At 36.3% G+C, this 23,501-nt stretch overlaps 1 protein-coding gene across 5 annotated transcripts in view; it reads left to right on the top strand.

Moving 5' to 3' along the window:
- LOC131345320 (potassium voltage-gated channel subfamily KQT member 4) overlaps window positions 1–23,501 on the top strand; it is a 52,493-nt gene that overhangs the window by 20,459 nt on the left and 8,533 nt on the right. For 4 of the 5 annotated variants that reach the window (XR_009203471.1, XM_058378150.1, XM_058378149.1 and 1 more), the window contains 10 exons: window positions 11,498–11,588; window positions 14,385–14,511; window positions 14,612–14,787; window positions 15,235–15,360; window positions 15,464–15,574; window positions 16,170–16,265; window positions 16,370–16,458; window positions 17,530–17,652; window positions 23,050–23,279; window positions 23,382–23,481. Coding sequence is in view for 4 of the 5 variants with exons in the window: in XM_058378150.1 (XP_058234133.1) it covers window positions 11,498–11,588; window positions 14,385–14,511; window positions 14,612–14,787; window positions 15,235–15,360; window positions 15,464–15,574; window positions 16,170–16,265; window positions 16,370–16,458; window positions 17,530–17,652; window positions 23,050–23,279; window positions 23,382–23,481 (1,269 nt within the window). In the remaining variant the exon portion in view is untranslated. The remainder of the gene's footprint in view (window positions 1–11,497; window positions 11,589–14,384; window positions 14,512–14,611; window positions 14,788–15,234; window positions 15,361–15,463; window positions 15,575–16,169; window positions 16,266–16,369; window positions 16,459–17,529; window positions 17,653–23,049; window positions 23,280–23,381; window positions 23,482–23,501) is intronic. The other variant, XM_058378151.1, reaches the window with a different exon arrangement.

Below are 23,501 nucleotides of genomic sequence, written 5' to 3'. Positions count from 1 at the left end.
TACAATACATTGGCTTGAAAATCTTTATATTAAATGTTTTCAATATATATAAAATCTTTATATATGTTAATAATGAACTATGCTGACCTTTTAGTTCCTCAGGAGCTCTCGGTTACACAATTCTTCATTTCTATAAACTGTTGAAGAAAGGATATTATTTACATCATTTACTGTCCAGTGTCACCCAAATAAGGATGAGGTTCCCTTCTGAGCCTGGTTTCTCTCTAGGTTTCTTCCTCATATCATCTTAAGGAGTTTCTCCTTGCCATCATTGCCTCAGACTTGCTCATTAGGGATAAATGTTGGAGAGAAAAAGTAACTTTCTATTTTTCAATACTTCTGTAAAGCTGCTTGAAGACAATATCCATTGTTAAAAGTGCTATACAAATAAATTTCAATGAACTAAAAATTGAATGTTACACAATAGTAGGTTTAATGCAATGATTTAAACTCAAAGTAAAAAAAACTCTATGAATGAACTATGGTGTGTGAATTCTGCTTGAATTGTTTTTCCTCAACCTTAGCTATATCACTTGAGTTCAAAATTGGTCGCAGCAATGAGAGGTGCATGCTTTTTATCAGATACCTGACTACTTTTCTGGTAAGATGTCTAGAAAATATGCATAAATATATATTGTACGGTGGTCTAGTGCCTAAATATCCTGTGTTTTCATCATTGTGGTTGGATTCTCAGACATGGAACCACCCTAGCCACTGAGGGGTTGTGCAAGACATGGAGCCTGTGCAATTAAATGGAGTGCTTCCTCTTAATGCATGTTAATTAAGCCAAGGTCAAGTAAACTACCCCCAATCCCCCCCAGGATTTCCTTTGTGCACTATGTGAGATATTGTGCTTGGCAAGATTATCCATGATAAGATGACCACCAGCAACATGAACTTTTGCCACCTTTTTCTCGCACCACAAAATTAAAGCAATCCTATTTTTCACAGATCACTGTACGCTTTTCTTTTTTTCTCTGTCTTTGAATCCAACATTGCAGTCTGTTCTAATCTCCTTATTTACTAGACATTCCTGCTAGATTAACTGGATTAATCTTTTGCTCACTAAGAAAGATTAGCATACTTCTTGGTTTGAGAATTTTTGTGTATTTGCACTTTTATGCACTTTAAACCACACAGAGTTTGCAAAAGCAAAACTATATTCAGAACCCAAGTAGATAAAGTAGGAAAACCCTAGAGGTATTCCACCAGAAATCATAAAAAATCACAAATCTGTTTCACAATAAAAAGTGTAAATGATTATCTGCATCTGATAGAAATGTGCTGGCTATTATTCATTTATGCTACTTAACATCTATTGGTTTGAAACTACTAAGAATTATTCAGTAGAAAGTATTCAATTTATTTGAAACATCCTCCTTAACACCAGAAACCTGAAGGCCATGTGCTTCCCCACATAGGACTTTATAATTGGGTGGCAGCAGCTGGAGGTGGATATTACTATGGGTATTCTTCAACAAGCAAGCAGATGGATAAAGAAGTACTTAAACAGCTCTCAAAAAGCCTGGGGAGAATCAATTAAAAAAGAAACTCCTTTGGTAGTACAGAGTTTGATGCTACCAGCTGTACTATGAGATGATGTGGCTACTGAAACCGTGTGAATACTGTCTAACATGAGCAAGTAGGATTGATGGAAAAAGCCAACTCATACATTTGAAAGTGCTCCAGAAAGTGCTTTACTGGCCCTAGTTGGGGAGAAGCTCAGTGGCTCAGGTCCAAAGCCTACAGAAAACAGAGGAAGAATTTGTTCATTGCTGAAGTGGCATGGGTGGAGAAAGAGTGGTATAAAGTTAAGGCTGTGTCTGTCGACCTCATATAAGTGCAGGGAAAGAGGTGGTTGTCCTGCTGAGGTCTGTGTTTTTTGTTTTGTTTTTAACTTATCTGAAAATGCAGTTTTATGTTTTAGTGCTCCTAAAAATGGAAGGTGCATGGTGTGAAGTCTTTTAACAAGAAGTGTGTATGTAATTAGTGCAAACTCCAGTTAAGCGTATTTTGTGCAAGTGGCTGAGGGAAAAGAGAGTGATTTCAGGTTATTGAGAATCGTGTGCTCAGGTACAACAACAGTGTATAAGCATTTCTGAAAAACTGTAAATGTTAAATGGGGTGAATCATTTAACTGGAATGTCATCCAGTCCATTGGTAATATGGGACACAGAGAAGCAGAAGAAGGAGAGATGGAGAACGTGTTATAAGCGAGTAGGACTTATCAGCTCCCTTGCTTCTCTCACACACTTTTACAGACCCATAGCCCAGAGGCCCTGACTTCACTTTTTCTTTTTGCCCCATGTGTAAATAAAAGCATTATATTTTGCAGTGCTCTGGCTTTTTTTAAGAGTGAAGTTAGCAGTGCATTGAGTGGTGAAATGTCAGCACATAAATGCTTTAGCAAGGGCAATAGAGTGTGTATCACTGGGTGCTTGTCCATGTGTTAGACTGTCTATATATATATATATATATATATATATATATATATATATATATATATATATATATATATATATATATATATATATTATATCCTGTGCTTGCATATATATATCTGCCTTGGGGTACATGCTGTGCACTGGTGGTAAATTTGGGAAGTTTAGGCCGATGACAGCTTTTTTGTGCTGAATGGTGCTTATGGTGCCTGTGTTAAAGCTTGGTGATAATTGTCTGTGCACAGTAATGATATTGTCTGGAAATGTCAAGCCTCTCAGCACCTTCCACGCAACAATTAACCACGCTTGCAGCCCCTCTCCCACTCTACTCAGCCACCTCAGCAAATATCAAACACACAACACTGTGTCACAAAAGCCTACGATTGTGCACACTGCCCTTTCCAACCTGAGCTTCATACTGGCATGAGGGATTGCTGCGTAGATGTGAAGAAGGCCACTGTGTATTTGTGTTTTCATGTGCGTTTGCATTTGCATGCGTGGGTGTGGTTAAGCACAAAATATGCATAGATTAATATTTTTTAACGGCTGAAAAGTTCATAATTGGTTTAACCAGATTTCTAATCATTATTGCTCTTTTTTTATTCATTTCACCGCAGTTACTGTTTAATTTGTAATAGCTACAGACCAGCTAGAAAATACTTTTACATTTAATGTACTTAAAAATGAGACTTTTTCTTCATCCAACGATCCTGACTCAAATATTTTTGCATTTGTTGGTATTTTTATTTATTTATTTAACATTTCATTAAATCCATAGTCAGTTTATACTGTAAAAACAAGCACAAGTACTGCCTGACCTCCTAAAAACGAATCTGATTTTACACAAAATTCCTGTGAATTCAAAGGAACACAGCAGTTGTGGTCGGATTTGATTTGATTTCATATAAATGGAACAAACGCAAACCTTCCACCAACTCCATTCCTAACCTGTAACATATACAACAAATTAAGTCTGATCAATTGTTAATAATGTACATGAGTGGACACATCTAGAACTGGAAACTTTATTTTGTTTACATTTTTTCTATTTAAATGCTAATGCACCTAACTGTGACCCATTATACCAGTAATTAGTGCAGTGATGCAGCCTGGGTAATAATAATAATAAAAATAATAATAATAATATAATGAAAATACTGAGCTGTTGACTTGGTCTCTACTATGCCCTCGAGTGCTTATTGTTTACTTGACTGACAGAGTGGCCAGTTTCACTCTCTTTGACTCCTGGCCATTTACTAACACGCTGTCATTACCTGAAAAAAAAGAAAATAGAACACCTGAATAACTGCTTTATCAATTTTTTGTTGATTATTAGATTATTAACTTATTATTTATTAGATTTTATGTTGCAGGAAACCAGTCCACACTGAGCAGCTCAACATCAGTGAAAGTGCAGCTGGGAACATCTGTCTGAGATTATCCCTGCTTATTATCTTCTAGTTTCTGAGTTGCTTCCACAACCCCAGCAACCTTCTTTTCAGTTCCACTGATGTGCGCTTTGGTTGTGTCTTTCTCATATATCTTCCAAATTCTCTGTGATGAATAGACACGGTCCTGAATCTTAAAATAATGTTATAATATAGTTTAAGTAGTAAAATATTTGAATGTTCTATATATACCTACATTAAGTAAGCAGTAAAACATGACAGGATGTACTCTTAGGGGAAATAATCAATAACATTGTGGTTTGATGCATTTCCACCCCAATGTGGATTACTTTACTTTAACAGAACATCCTGAAGTGTTTTATTCCACTTACAGTGCTACAGTCTGATAACAATTCAATTTTCTATTTGTTAAAGAATGACATGTATTTTTTATCCATTTATTCATATATTTCATGCTGTGGAATGTCCAGCTTAGTTCCTGTTGTCACTTACATTACAGCAGCTATAACCAGTTGTTTCTTCTGAGTTTCTTCTTGAATTTAACCAACCAAACTAATGCAGCTTGTTATATTATTGAGAAAGTACAAAGAATAACAGAAAAACAAACAGCTTTACCCATGACTGTTACTAAATGACTCAGGAGACTCCTTCTAAAAGTCTCCTGGATTGTTATTAGGCTTACATAAACTGTAGCATCTGTCATTCAAGTCCCTGTGAATTAGTTGTTATTAGTGGACATGTAGATTGATATAAACCTGTCATTTGAATTATAGCTGGAATGATTGTCAGATTTGCTATTGGCTTTCTGTAATTCAGCCTTCTGTGAAAATTGAAGCTTACATTCTCTAACACAGTGTCACGACTGTTCAGCACTTTAATACTCCTGAATTTTTAGGATTTAGTAATATTTGTTTTCTCTCATGGGTTCATGAAGGCCTTTAATCACAAATTCTGCCACTCTTTGCTGTGGCATGCTCTTTATTTTCTTCCTGTATTTTGGGTCTTGCTTGCCTTGGAGAAGTTGTCAGTCCCCAAAGACTTTGCTCAGCAGGGATTAGTAAAGCAGGAGCTCTGGTGTGTGCCTGGACAAATTTGCTGGCTATCGCTATTTAAGGTCTGCAGGTGCTATTTATAGAACTTTCTACTGTTACCATCTTTCCCCTACCAAGACAAAACCTTGTGTGTGTGTGCGTGCGTGTTAGGTGGGTGTGTGATACTTCTGCGCCTTCCTGTAAAACACAGGACGAATACGAACACATCTGTTTACCCCCTCATCGATCATGCCTGAATAAATTGTCCAGCTAAGCACTATGTAAAAACCTATTAATCATCCAGCATATTTAGACAAATGTCCCATGTCTCTCATCACACATACAATGAATTTCTGTACATTAATAATTGTTTGAGATCCGAGAGCTGCACTGCTTTCCAGAGACAAAACAACAGAACAACTTTTAGATTTGCTAAGATTAATATGAAGGTATCAGTAAACCAGGGCCTACTTCTGCAGGTCGTACACTGGAGTATAGCCTTCTTGAGTTCTATTTGAGGCTTCCTTGGAAAGGAATAATAAACAATTAAGCCTATCTAGTAGTATAGCTTGCTAAGTATAGATAGTTTTTAGAGTTGAGTTGCTGTAGATGATGTAATTAAATCTTATTATAAATGATCTAAATAGATTTAAGAACACAGAAAAACACATGCAATCAGTGATGATGCACTGGTGATGTGTGCTTAAAGGCTCTTTTTTATGTTTGGACTAAATGTCTCAATCCTGTGTTATGTAAGAACATCTGGACTTGCTACGATACAGTTGGAAAGAAACACCACACATGAGGTATTTAACCTGCAGGAAATCTCACCCTGATAATGCAGTTATTTCATTAATTTAGTCATTAACATTTTACCTCTTGCAAATTCCTTCTTAATGTCGCTATCAGTTTCACATCTCATAAACTCTGTCTGAGTATTATTGTGTAAATTACACCCAGTATGAATTTAATTATCCAAATTCTTCCTAAATTGCTGTTCCTACCCAGAAGTTAAAAAATAAAAAAACTGTACAGTAAATATTTCACAGACAAAAATATAGATTTTTTTTTAAATTTAATTTTATTTACTTTATTTATTATTTCCGCAAGTGTGTCCTTATAAGTGTCAGTGAATTCCAGTGCAAGTTATTTGGGCACGTTATCTGGCTTTTATATCCATCCATCCATCCATCCATCCATCCATCCATCCATTCATTCATTCATTCATTCATTCATTCATTCATTCATTCATTCATTCATTCATTCATTCATTCATTCATTCATTCATTTCTTCAGTCATCTTCTTCATTCATGCTTTATCCTGGTCAGGTGCCTTTAGATCTGGAGCCTGTTTAGGGAATACTCAGTGTGAGGCAGTAATACACTCTGAATGGGTTGCCAGACCATCACACGGCACCATGCCAGGAATTTTTTTTTTGACCCAACAGAGTTAGAAAATCTGAAAACAGGGATGATATTTGTGCATGTAAAAAGCGTTTGATTTATTAAAAGTAACGAACATGCCTCATTTCACATATATTGGATAATGTTATTGGACTGTAAACGCTGATGAATCGTGCTAATCAGTTGCTTATAGCACACTACATATATTTATTTTACATTGCTTTGTTTAACACTGGCATTGGGCCATTTATATATTAATGCTTACAGTAACTGCTTTGTCAAACAATATTATAATATTATTATAATATTAACAATATCATAATATTAACAATATAATATTATTATATTTATCATCTAATATTAATATTATTCTAATTAATATACCACCTGTATGCTGATCAGTTATCTAAATCTCATCTGTGACTCCTGTGAATCTCATAAGTGAGGTTAAAGGACAAACAACAACAAAAAAACTATTATCAATATCAGCCTTAATGTCTGAAAAAGTGATGGACAATTTCATATTCAGTGTATGCCTTAACTATTCATTTTTACAGAGCTTTGAATGCAGCAAAGCCAAGTTTATTTAGTGTTTGAAAAACACTGTGAGTAAAAAATCCTCTGACTGTTCTTTATCTTTTAATTTGCATTAAGTGTAATTACTCTAAACATCGTATAGAACAACCCTCTTTTATCTGATTTAAGAAAAGTACATGTGGTGATAAATCACATCATAACATTTCAGCATTTTACTGCTTATACTCCCTAAAACCCTAAAACACAAGTAAAGCCATTGCATTCTTTTTGGAAAGACGTTTCTTTTTCATCTATTTCATACTTTAGAAATAAATGATCACATGGGCTGTAGGTAATTGCTCGTACCTGTGTACCACACGCAGTGTGTACATGCAGAGGCAGGAAGAACAAAGCTTATTGTTTACAGATAAATCATTTCCCATTTACAGAAATACAGCATCTGAAATGAGCTCAGTGACATGACTTGATAATTGCGAGTCTGATTTATAAAAGCATACACAGAACAAGCTCTAAAGATCTGCCAGAACACATAGTTAAAGACATTGGCATTGATCATGTGTGTGTGTGTATGTACAGCTCTATGTACTAGATGTTGATAAATCATACACAAATTGCTCCTGCTCGTACACGGCCATAACTATTTACATTAAATCACCGTATATGGTAAAGAGTTTCCCTTTAAAAAAGCTCAGTAGCCTGCACACTGTATGTTGCAGATGACAAGGAGCATGTTGAAAGGCCTAAGAAGATAAATTCACTGACATTGACTACTGTGGGGAATAAATCCAAAAATGGTCACTTTAATGAGTGTTTTGTTTAGAAAATAAAATGTTATATTATTTTTTGTAGATTTTATGAGTACATGTGCATATAATCGACTGAATCAGTATCAATTAGAAAATCTACAAAGGTGTGAAAATCCCCTTTTCCACTGCTGTATTTGGAAATATAATTTACTGATATATGATACAATGCAATATGATGCTATACGATATGAGTGAAATGGATGCATGTAAGATTTGTCATTGTTTGGCTCATAGTAGTATTGGAAATGGCAGACCTGTCTCAAATTCCTCATCAATGTGTCTCTGGCTGAAAACTCCCCAATAGTGATCAAATAATATTAATGCACAATTAATCCACTCATTACTAAAGGAAATTCTGTATTCTTTATAAACATTCTCTCTATACAAAGCTGTGAGCCAAATCTCTCAAGCAAGACTAATCACTCCTCAGCTGTGGCTTTAACACCATTTTTTCTGTGTTATCTTTCTGGACCTTGCTGTGAGCACCGAAGACACTTATTATGCTGATGTAACTGACAATAAATGTGATGAGAGCTCCTCATAATCACGTTTCTACCACTAGGGGTTTGTACACGTGTGCGTAAATATGCACAGATCTTCACGCACGAGAAGAACAGGGCATCACAGTCTGAATGTAGAAACGTGTGTATGTGTACACAAAAAAAGGGGTTCTCTTATTTTTCTGTCACTGTGATTAAGTTAGAATTATAGTTTAATAATTTAAGTAATTCCTCCATATACTCAGAACCTTATAATCATCATCATCATCATCATCATCTTCCAGTCAGCAGCCATGTAGAAGACAGGAATATTGATATGACTTACAGCCAGGCTGTGCGCTTGTTTGCAGGAATACGAATATCTCTTCTTTCTGACCTCCAGAGACGACTGTTTTGCTGATTTTGAAGATTTAATTTCTTTTTTCAATTGGCATTTTTTTCTCTCGGCATAAAGCTCAGAGAATATGACTAAAATTTGCCACTTTGTTGAAATGTGAGCCTGATCAGAAACTGATCGGCTTTGGGGCCTTTCTTCCTCTATCCTGTCTGATTTCTGCTGATTCAGGTCTCCTATTGTCTTTCTTGGATCATTTTACCAAATATCTGTTAGGAACTAATGAGGCAGGCTGAGCAGGGAAGTGAAAGCCAGTGGAAGAAAAGAGTGTGTGTAGATCCGGTGCATGACTCTTGTGATGTTGTATGACACTTAATCCAACACACACGGATATAAATAGCTGTTTTTGCAGGCGTCTGGGTTTTTCCTTGTTTTCTGCTCTCTGTATGTGTTGTGATGCTGATGCTGCTATATATTAATCTATAGTTTGACGAGTGGGTTTGGGTTTATGTTCTCTGATTTCTGTTATGAATTCTTAATTTCTACGAGAAGTATACCTCTGTTTCTGCTCCTAATATGTAGTAATTATTGGGTAAAGGTGAGATGGTCCATTTCCTGAAAAACTATAGAACAATGCATATGATAAGTCAGTGACTCTTGAAGATGCTCTGTTATAGTCATTAGCTTGTTTGACTTTTCCCTTTAATTACATAAGCTTAATCCAAACCTTAATAACAGAAGAACAAGTAGATTTGTCAGATTGGACCTTATTTATAAGACTTTTTCAGTGAAAAGTTTGTAATAAAAATGTCATATTTTCAACAAATAGACATAATTATGTACACATTTAATAAAGTTTAAGGTTTCCTGGTATGAAACTGAAGGTATAACAAACTGAAGGTTTATGAATTGGCTTATTTTTATAGGAGACAAAAAAATCTGAATTCATTTTAATGGTTAGAATTAGTTTAATTCTTAGTTATTCTTAGAATTATTATTATTAGTTGTTGTTGTTTAGACTTCCTGATTCTTCATAATAAAATCAAAACTAATGACTTGAGGCTCCTTCAGAACCCTGCACACTACTTTACATATAAAGCAATTAGAAAGATAACTGTATTTCTGAAGGTCATATCAGGTGAAAAGGTTCACTTCCATGTAACTTCATGTACCTGTCTTAGGTGTGTCTACACCTGCCCTGTCCTTCTGGTTTACCTGTTGTTTCTGTACAGCTCTGGTTTACCTGTTTTTTCTGTTGATTACAGCTCCAGGTAATTAAAGCTCAGAATTGCACTAATGAATGAATGATGTTCCAGCTACAAGAACAATTATTATAATAACATATCAATCATTACTGTAGCGTAGGATGTGAATCGTCTGTAAATGCCTAGTAAACAACATGTCCTATAATTAAAAATCAGCACAAATATTTGGACGTGATGTGAAATAACAGAACCACGTGTTTAGACACATTCCCTCTATGACCAGTTATGTAACGTAACTGTTTACCCAGGAATATGAAGAAATTTCCCTAGAAAAGGAAGAGTTGGGTTTTCCCAGAAAGAAAAACCAGCTGTGAAAGACATCAATGGTTTAGTTAGATGACTGAGTAGAGAGCGATGCTCCAGCAGTGAGGAGATGGTTTCCTGCAGGGTGGTAGACTGGTCCTGCCGGACTTGATCTGGTTCCAAAAGTTCAGTCATGGACAGGGAGCGCTGATCCATTAGTATAATCTTTGTTATAGGGGATTTCAGCTGGAAACACCTGGAGCAGCCTGGGAACTTCCCTTGCATGCTGCATGATGATCCCCAGGGATCCAGACAGTTTTCAGAGCTCCACCATCGAAGTCTGCACTTGCACTAGCTGATTAGTCCTGATTATAATTTACAGGTTAAAAAAACAGGCAACATCTGTAAAACTTTTGCTTCACAAAAGACTTTGGTCATTTTTCAAAACTGTAATATGTACAAAAATGTTTGTAAATGTATTTATTACCATTGTGCTACAACTACACTAGGTTAAATCTTTAGTTACTTAAACTTCGTTTCATGATGGTTTTTAATTGTTTATGGTTTTTAAATCTCTACATACTGAATTGCATATCATTGATTAAATACAAAATTATAATATAATCTACATGTCCTTAATGTTAAACTTAAAGTTAATGTCATAATTCATTTGGATATCTCAGAGTGACTTGTTTAAATTCTACCTTTTTATGTCATTTAAGTTATACATAGACCTATGTGAAAGATCTAGATAATATTTTCTGCCACATAATAACATTACATTAAACTGTGAAAAAAACAGCAAAAAATCCATCCTCTTTTTAAACACAGTCAAAAATTAAAAACATAAAAAAATAATTATAGTATAAAAATGATAATGGTTTGATACCGGTATGGTTTTTGCTGTATAATGTATTCTTACATAAATGTATTTATTTTTATTTTATAATTTACATTTAACCCAGGATATTGAATAAGCATTTTAGTTATGATGTTGATCATCACAGCAGTGAATGGAGCAGAGTGAGTAACAGCTCCGTCTGATGGTTTCACACAGAAGACAGAAACATGCAGAGCTCAGTGTGACTAGTGTGAAGTGAAGACTAATAAATAAACAGACTGTCTCACACAAACCACAGCGTTGGCCAGGATGTGGGGCTCTGATTTCTTCAGCTAGCTGTCTACTTCCCACGCCAGCGTGTTGGACTTTTCCACTGAGGTCCATAGCAGAGGAGATTACGAGCACCTGTGTGTAAAACTCAAGGCCAGCGCAGAGTCGAGTACTGAGCCAAATGCACAGAATCAGTCCTGATGGGTCATTTCTCTGCGTTTCATTTGAGTCCCTTTTATGCTTCTGTGTAATATGTTGGGTTAATTTTCATTTATTCTTGTTAAGCAATCCAAGCGATCTTTAAAGAGTGAAAAAGACAGTAAATGATTGTGTTGATATTTTAGAGTGAAACCAGATCTTGTCCTTGTGGTGATTTGTAGGCATTAATCTACAAAGTGTGTGTGTGTGTGTTGCAGTTTCCTGCTGGTGTTCAGCTGTCTGGTGCTCTCTGTCTTCTCCACCATTCCGACTCATCAGGAAACTGCCAACCAGGGCCTCTTCATCTTGGTAAGATGTCCAGATTCCCCATTATACACATGCAAGTTTAAGAAATATCCACTGTTACATGCTTAGAAATAAAGAACTGATAGATAGATAGATAGATAGATAGATAGATAGATAGATAGATAGATAGATAGATAGATAGATAGATAGATAGATAGATAGATAGATAGATAGATAGATCTAAGATTAATGACTTATGTGAGTAATGTCAAGAATAAGAATATTTTTTGTTTCTCTAAATAACCTTTTCATTGTTGGATCTGTTGATGGAACGTTCGTGTCACAAAAACACACACAAAAAAATTCCACAATAAATGTTCGGCACCAAAAACACACCCTAAAACGTTCCATGGACCAAAAGATTGTTTATGGAAATAAGACATTGTTCAAAAAATACTATATGTTTGCACAGGCTAACAACACAACAGTGTAGTATTCAGCATAATATTTTTTGAGATATCTGACTGGCCTGATCTTTTGTGTGTACACCAGCATGCAGTCAGTGCTGGTGGGTTTTGTGTTGCCTGTAAAGTCACTCAGTCAACTGATCCCACTTTGCACTTTATAGTACAAATACTAAACCTTAGAATGTGTCGTCTTCTATACCTTAAACCAGTATCAAAAGTTTAACCTTGTGCCATAATATTTGTTTGTAGCTTGTCTTACCTTGAGAAGATATTTGTTTGTCCATGTGCCAGAAGAAAAAAAAACATCCTTGGTCTTAGTCTGATTGATTTCCACTGACTATTGCTTCCTAATCCAAAAATGCAAATGAATGTCGTTTTAATTATGAGAGAAGGCTTTTCTGTTGAACAATGTGTGTCATTTTAGAGGTGTGTCCTAAAACGTGGTGAATAGGAGGCATTTTTAATTAGCAAGCAGTCTAGAATATGCCATGGTTGCACCTCTTTTTTTCTGCAGCACATCGTTTTTTACTAAGAGCATTATGACAACTTTTGTTACTCAGTAAGCATAAACAAGCTAAAAGGTTTTGTTACACCACCAAAAAAATCTTTGGATATGTTTTTGTGATTTTTCTTTTTTACTTTATTACCTGCAGTAATGCCTTAAGCTTAGGTGTGTAAGACTAATTATCTGATTGGCAGGTTGCAAGATGAGCAGCTCAGTGTTACGTTTCCTTGTGGCCACATTTTGTTTGCATCTTGTTTTCCCATGGGCTTTTTGCAGACAGAAAGAGCAATGTAAGCACTGCACAGGATTCAGGTGTCTTGAACCAGTAATCTTAACAGCAATAATATCCATTCAGCCATTATGAAGTGCTTTTGAAGGGGGTAATGGAAGCTTCTCTCTCCATATTCTTCTTCTTCATCTTCTTCTCTCTCTCTCTCTCTCTCTCTGTAATGATAAAGAATGTTGCCTGGCTGCTGAAACAAAGCCATTAGCTTATGGAGTCAATAGTAGGCCTATAGTGTATATGTCTATATATTTATACAAATGCATGTAATCCATCCAGCCAGCCACCTTCTCTGCCTTTCAGGTCATGTGACAGCATATAGTGCACTGTATTTTGAAGTGTTGTCCAAATTCTTCCTGGACAAATTATACTTCCTGGACAGTATCACTATTATTATTCATAGCACACTGTAAATCCAGTGAATAAACAATACTCAAGCATCAATACACATAGATGAAGCAGTCTATTTCATATATTAATGTTGATAATACTTTTAGTGCCCACTCGAGGCAATAGGTCTTTACTTCTGTGCTTTTGTTGTTTCAGCGTGATAAATCATTTCAGATTGTTGACGTTTTCATGATGAACGGTCATGTTGTTCGAAGTGACACCCTGGAGACTCTCAGTGCTGCTTCTCTATGATGCTCTATAGAGCACTCAATATGTATATTACATAGGAAACGAACGGGTGAGGGAACCTCTCCAAACACAGCATAAGCATCCCATTACAAATAGTCAATACATGAACAGGATTGGATAAATAATAAATCCAGTAGTTAGCCCCGCAGGCAGGTCAAAGCTCAGTGTGCTGCCTAGTGTCATGTTTTTGTAGCCCGGAAACCAAATTGACTAAACTAAAAAGTGATAGCTAAAGTAATATAATAACGTGTGGTAAGCCACCTCACTAGTGGCATTATGTGAAAACTCAGGGAAACAAATGAGTCTGATGTATGAATATGAATATGAATGTGTATATGAGGAAGGGATGTGTGTGCCGTCATGGTATTCATCCCACTGTGATAAGGTTTTTGATTTTTAACACATCAACCAAGTCACTGGCAACGTTTTGGTATTCCGTGCTCACATTGTGTGTAAAAATATTATTTGTCTCTGGTTAAGGTCAATATTTCCTCTTCAAGTGTTTAACAGCGTTCTGTGAGTTTTGTAAGATGGCTTGGCTCCTCAGTTGTGTCAGGGTTTTCACACGCCTGCATGTTACTGATTCGGGAAAGACTGTGTTTATCCGTGTTTGGTAATTAATAAGTAAAAAAATTCTGGCAACCTGATCTCATGTCTGTTGATCTTTTACTTTTGATCAAAGAAGCCAGATGTATTTAGTAAGTAACAACTTTATCTCAAAATGTTTATCATGGTGATGTTATTATGTATTTCACTCAAGATTTTTTTTTTTTTTTTAGGTTGCACTGCATTGTATTTTCAAAAAGATAAATGAGGGTTTTTTATTTTTTATTTTTTTTTTATTTATATATTTAAAAATATATAAATATATTTTATATATTTTTTAGATTTTGTACACTACAGATTTCTTAGAGGAAGAAGGAAAAAGCTGTACACTGAAGATTTCTTTTTGCTGTTTGTTACAGGAGTTTGTGATGATTGTGGTGTTTGGATTAGAGTACATAGTGAGGGTTTGGGCAGCTGGCTGCTGCTGTCGCTACAGAGGATGGCAGGGTCGTCTCCGTTTTGCCAGGAAACCCTTCTGTGTGATAGGTAAAGCCTGTGTTTCCTTTGATTATGAGTGTTCACATTTTACTCCCAAAGTCTCAACTCCGCTCTGCTGTCTATATATGTATTTGTCCCATGTCTCTAGACTTTATCGTGTTTGTGGCATCGCTGGCTGTGATAGCGGCTGGAACGCAGGGGAACATCTTTGCCACATCGGCTCTACGTAGTATGCGCTTCCTGCAGATTCTGCGAATGGTACGCATGGACCGCCGAGGAGGCACCTGGAAACTCCTGGGCTCTGTAGTGTATGCACACAGCAAGGTAAATACACACAAAATACACGTGCAGTTCAACTTCCCTTAACCTCAAACCAGTTTCTTAGGAGTATATACACTTTAGAAATGAAGAAAGCGTTTGTGTCGAGCGTAGACCAGATTGGTTCCTTAAAAAAATATTTCAGGACGTGGTTTTTCAGCTGTTAGCAGAATAAATATTTTTTTTCACAAAAATCCTTCCACAGAAAAGTAATGGTGGGACTTTTTTGATTGTGGCACTAAAAAATGGTTTAAGATCCATCAATCAAACCATAAATGATTTGATATGAGGTGCAATTTTATTATTAAGTCTACAGCTGTTTTTAAACAACCATTTTACCCAGTAGTAATCACATGTACACTGAGTTTAGATGAACACAATCTTGATGCTGTGTAACTTCCTCTATGCTGTTGTAGTATTCAGTACTAGACACTTTATCACCTGTTGTTGTAGGAGCTTGTCACAGCGTGGTACATTGGCTTCCTGGTACTGATATTCGCCTCATTTCTGGTCTATTTGGCTGAAAAAGACATCAACACAGAGTTCTCTACCTATGCAGACTCCCTCTGGTGGGGAACTGTGAGTACATTGCTAAGCTGTAGTGTCTACACTTGCCTCTCAATAAGCATTAGCACAAGAAATTCTGTTAGCTGACTCCTTATCCACAGTGTCTGCTTTCCAGATTACCCTCACCACAATTGGCTATGGTGACAAGACTCCACACACGTGGCTCGGTCGGCTTCTAGCAGCTGGCTTTGCCCTGTTGGGGGTCTCTTTTTTTGCCCTGCCTGCAGTAAGTGCACCTGTCGCTCCACCTGCCTGTATACTTTTTAATCCTACTGCTGTAAAATTTAGTAAAATGTACAGTAAACAACTGCAAAATATGTTTACAGTGAAGGACTGTAATCTCTAAATGCTGTATAAAATAACACAAGCCAGTATACTTGATCATTTGGCTGATGCAGGGTACAGCCAAGCTCAAGGTTAAGGGTCTTGGCTCAACCGTCTGATCTGTGACCACTGATCCGACACAGCACCATCACAACACACTTGCACTGATTCAACAGCTTCTACCACTGAATTAACACCACCTAAAGAGTGTATTGAATCAGTGCAAGTTAGTTGTGCTAGTTGTGGCGGCACAGTTCTTAAGGTTTCATATCACAAATACAATCATGTGTTCAAATCCCAGCACCATGAACTTCAACCTATTATGACGGGGTCTCATTTGTATCCTGCATTGAGCAAATGCAAGGTTATGTGTCATTTTAAACTACATTTTAAAATATAACAATTCTTTATTGTGTTATTTTTGTAAAACCAGGTTGACAGTCACTCTACAATCTACAGTTATGTTTTACAGTGTAATATCTCTGTTCTCCTTCAAGGGAATCCTCGGGTCAGGTTTTGCCCTGAAGGTGCAGGAGCAGCACAGACAGAAACACTTTGAGAAGAGGAGAACTCCAGCAGCCACCCTGATACAGGTAATCTGTGACAAATCCAACAAGTGCTGCATGAATCTCACACAGAGATCAAGTCTTTAAAGTCCGGTACTGCAGCTGTGTTTGTGTGCCTGTGTGTTTGTTAGGCAGCGTGGCGTCTCTATTCTACAGATGCTCGTCATTCATATCTCACAGCTACCTGGTACTTCTATGACAGTATGCTCCCATCCTTCAGGTAAGTCTCTGCTAACCGCCATCTAAAATTAGAGCTTGTTGTTGGTTTGTTGTGGAAACTGAACTGAAGCGTCTCATGTAGAAGCTCTGTAAACCATTCACTCCTTTCAGAGGCGGCGTTGCACTTTGAGGTAACAGGCCCTCGTCATAAATATTACAACTGATCTAGTCATTATTTTAAGTAGAATTTTATCATTATATTCATTTTATGGAATGTTCAGTTTCACACACCTGAAATGTGTATATATTATATATATATAATCTTTTTAATCTTTTTGTTGTTTAAGTAACATTTTTTTGCTTTTTAAATTAGGATAGCTCTGAAGCCATTTCGTTAAAATCTACTCATAATAATAATAGTAATAATAATAATAATAATAATAATAATAATAATTATTATTATTATTATTATTATTATTATTATTATTATTATTATTATTATTATAACTTTGTTTTTTATGCATTGGCATCAAAATAGTTGTTTAGGAGAACTGATTGAAATTAATTGGATGTTAATTTACCCATTTAATTTAATCTGTGAAGCATCTACTTTTTATTATTTTTTTACTTACTATTTGTTTAATTTTATTTTTATTTACAGTGTTTCGTGGCCCAATTTAATTCTGAATCAGTGCATTCCTGTTCAGTCTGGTTGACTCCCTGAAAGGACCTGAAAACAGCTTTATGTATTGATTTTAATGTCAACTAGCCCTGATGCTTTTTACCCTGTTGTTTCTTTTAAACGTTTCTATGTGTATCCTCAAAGCTATTATATCCTTATGTTCACCATCATTTTTAACATTTATTAAACATTTATTAAACATTTATTTATTATAACTAATTATTATTTTTTTAAAAAGGCAGAATAAGTATTTATGGCTTTATCTTCATCCCCAAATTTGAAATAAAAAATCGGAATAAATTAAAACATTAAAAATAATTAGCAGCTTTTGAAAATCGAAATTTTCTGTCTTTTTAAGTATGTATTTGCATAATCATTTTGCTCTCATTTTATGTTTTTTTTCTTTTGTCATGATTTTATATGTTTAATTTATGTTTGCTCATGGGTCAGAGAATTGACGTTACTGTTCAGTCACCTTCAACGGCAACGTAACACCAAGAAGTTTCTTCACAACTACCACACGCTGCTGTCAGGGCTTCGGCCCTACAGTTCCCTCTATGTGTCGGGGGACAGGTACGCTGCTGTCCAGCTCCAAAATACACACCATGTCTGCCATCTCATTCTGAACACACTTTATTTACAGCCTATTCATGAAAACATACATTTCTGCCATTATTTTCACTAAAAGAAAGATAACATGTTTATACACAATGCAAAAAAAAAGTCACAAGATACACTGAAGTGCTGCAACATTCAACCTCAGAGGAACTGCAAAAGTTTGTGCTGCCTTTGCTCAGTGCTCTTTCCTGCAAATGCTTTTAACAGGTTACTCACACTACTAACACAACTGTTTTCCTGATATTTTGTTTTGCTGTCATTTTTATATGCTTAGCTTTCACTTTAGCCTGACTCCAACCTTTTTCATGTAGTATGTTTGTAATTGCTGTGCACGCACAAAACGATTGACAGGCATACGAGGACAACGTTGTGCCTTATTAATGCTGTTGGTCAGCACATTTGGGTAGAATTTTATATATATACTGTATATAGTTTATAAAGTGTTTAGCTCATTTTTATCAATTGCACAGTATGGCTTTAAAGAAAAACTCCACTCGGACTCACAATAAATATGTTTAGTTTAAAAATTATTGCATAGCTTCTTTTGAGCAATGTTCAGTGTCATATTAATGAGAAATTCTCATAGAAATGGTAGACACTAGACTCAGAGTTACAGCTGTATGAAGCAGTTACACTTCATTTCACTCAAATTGCCTTGTTAGTGATCTACTTGATGTCAGAATTGATGGCGTTGTTGCAGCATGTTTGCGTGAGAGTTGACGCTGTTAAGCAGAGTGTACAGAGAGCTGGACAGAAGAAGAAATAAAGCACTGCTGCTTTGCTCTCGTTACATAGAGATAGACAGAGAGCTAATTGATTGAGAGTCAAAGGGCATTATGGGTAATATTGTTCACCAACGTGAAAACATACCAACATGTAAAGGAAGAAAGTTTTAAGTAATTAAGACAGAATTTCATTATAAAGTATAATAATCCTTCAGGGTGGATTTTTCCTTTAATACTGTAAATGCAATTTGCCATATTTTATATAACTCCATACATTACTCATCTATTCTTCTTGTCCATTTCCTTTTCTCTTTCTCATTTATCTGCCATCCCTCCATTCCTCCACACTATAAGGAATTCTGGAGTCACGAGGTTTGTGGTCAGCTTTTGAGAGAGTTTTGATTTCTCTCATGGATAAAGCTTGTTGGCTGTGCTTTGCTGTGCATTCTGAACTGTGTTGTCTTTCTTTATGCTAATTAGGGAGATAATGTCTGATTTAAATCAGTTAGTGTTGGTAAGCATCTGGGCCTGGTGAGCTCAGTAGATATTCAGAGTAACTTTCTATTAAAAAAAGGGCTTGAAATGACTAATTTTCACATGTGGAATATCTGCATGCTGTCCCTGCTTGCTAATGAGACCTGTCCTCTGTCCTCTTCTTGGTAATTGTATTACCTGTCCTTTAACCTAATCTATTAAACCCACATTTATGCCAGCAGCTGATCCCTGGATAGTTTCTCGTGTTGCAAAGTGTTTAGGAGCCTGATAAGGTTTGCTATGAGTGATCTCTGGATCACAGATTCACCCAACTCATTAGGATATTAGTCGATCCTCCTGTACACAAGGCTGCACTTGGATTTTAAATGTCTGTTATCAGCTAAAAGCTTTGTTAAAGGGAAAGAAAACATAAAAACATGGGAAAGTACACACTCGATACAGCATTACAACTCTCTTCTTTGGTTATAGAATATCATTGCCTGTCAAAACGATCCCTTTGACAAATCGAAAACAGCACCATATCTCCAGATTCATAATATTGGTTATGCAATAGCAGAGCCGCTAACTGAGGTTAGTGCTCTAAATAACAGTTACAATCTAAGCAGCATATTAACAGACTCATTCACAATAATTCTGTCTCAATAAATGGAACAAATGTTGTATTGAACTTAATTATTTCTCCTTTTGTGAACTGAGCTGGAGACATTGTCAACATCAGTGTTACTGTGATCGTCAGCAAATAATTATCCTGCTAGTTTACACAGTAAGGCAGAGCTGCTAGAAAGTGATGAGGTACATTGGTAAAGACAAAATAAAAGTAAAATAGTATAGACATGATTATGGACATGATAAACCTGTTGCTACAATATACATATTTCTTTATGCCCTTTCCTTAAACCTGATATGTCCTTAAACCCTCTGTTTGAATAACAGAAGCATTGGAAGTATGAGCATGTCTGAGCATGTGTAGGTGAATATATATGTAAATAATGATTACGGTATAGCTGGCTAAATATATAGTCCAGCTTTGCTTGAACGTAATGTGTACTGCAGGTTTTTACACTGCTGATATTTTTAATACCCAACACAATATCTATGGAGTGACAGGTTCTTATTTTTATTTAAGTCGGTTAGCAAAAAAATCCGCTGACCTGCCGCACTGCTGCTAAAGTGGCTAAGGCATACAGCAGGACTAAAAAACATGATTAAATTGAAGATAAAGAGTTTTTTTGTTTTGGTCATGTGAAGATGACTTCTAAATGACATGACATTGCAGTGTCTGGTTCATTTTTTGAAGATTGCACTTATATTTTACAGGATTATTTGTAATATAGCTGAATCATTCTACATGTACTATAAGCCCTGGTTCTTATGTTTTCTTCCACTTTAAAGTAGTGAATAGCCCCACCTCCAGAAAAAGACAGTTTAGTATTTGTCCTCATACAATGTGTGTAAGCGCCAGAAGAATAAACAATGACTTTCTATTTAGCTGATAATAGACTCAGAAAGAGAACAAGTGTAATTGTTGTATCCTGCCATGACCCACTTCCCCTCACAGCCCTCATGCTTTGCCCCTTTGCCTTGTGTGTCTCCTCAGTCAGCTCATATCTAAAAAGCGGGGTTTCTTCCGGATTCATGGTGGCTGCAAGCAGAGGTATCCATGTGACTGTGCCTGCTACACACTGGGCACGACTCTCCTTTGCCTGACAGTTTCAGGGCCTTACTGGTCCAGAGCTGCTCGGCTCACTGAGCCCAGAGACAAACAAGTGCTATTTAAACAAAGTGTTTACAGATTAAAGTTTACAAATGAGTTCAATGATGGTTCATTTACAGAAGAGTAAAATGCAGTACTTTGTTATTCATATAATTATCCATTCAGCCAATCATGTGACAGCAGCATAAGACGTAACATCATACAGTAGAGACAAAGAGCTTCAGTTAATGTTCACATCAAACCTCATGATGGGGACAGTGTGATCTCAGCCATGACAGGGTTATTGGTGTTAGTTTTTGAGGATTTGATGGAATCTTTACACACAACAGTCTCTAGAGTTGACTTTTTGCCACATTGAAAAAGAGTGGCTATTGGATTTACTACAGCCTTCCTGTCAGTCTGAACCAGACCGACTGTCCATTCTCTCAACTCGTCTGGCACTATGCCATGGTCACTGAGATCATATTTTTCCCCATTTTGATGTTTGATGTGAACATGAACTTGTTTGTGTCTGCATGATTTTATGCAGTACACTGCTACCACATAACTGGCTGACCAGATAAATAGAATGAATATCAAATGCACAGGTGTTCCTAATAAAGTGGCAAGTGAATATATATGATGTGAAGTACATAGTGATATGAAATTCATGCTAGAATTTCAACAATTAATCGACAATTGGTTTAGAATAAATGATTTAAATTTTTGCGTTGGTTTTTAGATTTATACAGATTCTCTAAATGCTTCACAACTAAAGAACTCACACTCACAAGATTTTGCACATTACTAAAAATCTTTAACTGTGGAAGAAAGGTGGCTCTGGGTTAGTAATCTCTGAATGTGGCATGTAGCGTGTGAAAAGCGGAGCAGAAATAACAAGTGTAATTCTGCTACTTCCCAGAGATTGAGGTTTTCCTATGATGAAAGGTTTTAGATAAACCATGAGTTCCTAATAAAGAAATAAATGACAGTTCTTTATGAATTACTAAAAACTGTCCTTTATGGTTTATTTGAGTATGAGCACCAGCATTATCTACAAGATTGCCAATCTCAGGGGAGATTCTTTCATGGCATGTTTGAAGATTTTGACGATGATGGAATGTTTAGAAATTCAGGAGTACTTCCATATGCCGTGTGTGTGTGAGTGAGCGTATGTGTATGTGTGTGTATATATTTTGATGCTTGTCATCAGACCCGCATGTGGAGCTTAGACTCGTCTCCTGCATACACATTTATGATGTAATTGCACTTCTGATGAACTGCATGTGACTACGGCCCTATGGCGACACTGAACAGACAGTTTTAGTAGAATAATATTTGCATGAACTATATAGTTTATAAGAGAAAAACTGTCAAGGAACCATGAGACCAAGGAAGTAAATCTCACAAGTTTGCCTTATGGTTTTCGTTGTCTTGGTCTCAGGGTTCTGTGCTAGTGTTATATAAAAATAGGGACTATTTAGAAATCTCTATTGCTAGCACATTTATCATAGTACATAATGATCTAGTTATTCTGCAGTACATGGACATTGCATTTGCAAACTCTTCACCTGAAACAGCTTAGTTTGCCTTGTGAAGCTTGGTCTCAGCAGTATGTTTTAACCATCTGTAATGTGCATGTCTTTGCTTAATGGCCTTAAGAATAGTATTGAAGTCATTTTTGGGCTTGTACATATAGCATGAAAAAGGGATGATACTTATTCTAAATCTTCTTCTAAATCTATAATCATTTTTATTCTATCAAACCAACCTGCAACTTGAAACTGCTCTGCATGCTAAAATGCCTGCTAATGCTCTTCAAGCAACTTGTATATTAATGTCAATGGCCAACCAATAAAGAATGTATACTGTTGTATTACTTTTGTTCATTTACTACTGTTTATTGGCGCGCTGTAGGTTTTTGTGCAGCAGTGGCTTGAAGACACCACTGTCCTGAGGAGTGCAGATTATTATAATCTGTCAGTGAATCAGACAGTGTGGTTATCACAATGCTATATATTTCTTCACTTTGTCTACTTTATGTCCAAAAGAAGTTCGGCAGAGCTAACGATATAACCTGATTATGGTTAGATAGCTTCCTCACACCGGCAATAATATGATAATTATAGGGTTTAGATTTATTGAAATCTACACATACACATATGATTTTGATAAATTTTCTCTGTTCTTTTTCTGTTTAACATTTTAATGACCACTTTAAAAACATTAATACTCTGCTTTCTGCCTGTCTGTCTCTTTTTGTGTTCCTACCTAAACACTAGAAGCAGTTGTAACTAAATTCAAGATTTATTTTCACATTTTAGACTGTAATAAAAAGATAATCAAAGAGTGGAAATTGCTTTACACATATACAGATATGGCTTGTCTAATGAAATCAAGCTGTTGTTTGTGAATATAGTGTTGTAAATTTCCTGGCAGTGGGAAGATTGGATTTCGTGACCGCATTAAGATGAACAGTTCCCGCTCCACTCAGGCACTCCGGAGCAAGGTTTCTTCCCCTGTACCACCGGGGAGTGTTCGCCAGTCCCCCAGCAACGAGAACGTGCCAGAAGCCACCAGTCCCACTAAGGTGCAGAAAAGCTGGAGTTTCAACGATCGAACCCGCTTCCGCACTTCTTTACGGCTAAAAGCGCGCCCTTCTACAGATGGTATAGCTCTCACGTACATAAACCTGTGCACATGGTCCGCTCAAACAAAGCCCTGAACCAAACACACAGAAACGTCTCTCATGAGAGTTTTCTCTCTTGTAGTAGAGGGAGTAGGGGAAGACAACACAGAGGACAAGTCATACTGTGATGTTGCTGTAGAGGATGTCATCCCAGCAGTGAAGACCCTGATTCGAGCAGTTAGGTGAGTCCACAAGACAAATA

The sequence above is a fragment of the Hemibagrus wyckioides genome, linkage group LG24 (assembly GCF_019097595.1).
Source record: "Hemibagrus wyckioides isolate EC202008001 linkage group LG24, SWU_Hwy_1.0, whole genome shotgun sequence".
Taxonomy (NCBI): Eukaryota; Metazoa; Chordata; class Actinopteri; order Siluriformes; family Bagridae; genus Hemibagrus; species Hemibagrus wyckioides.
Note: the sequence above shows the minus strand (reverse complement) of the source record. Positions and strands in the feature narration are given on the sequence as shown.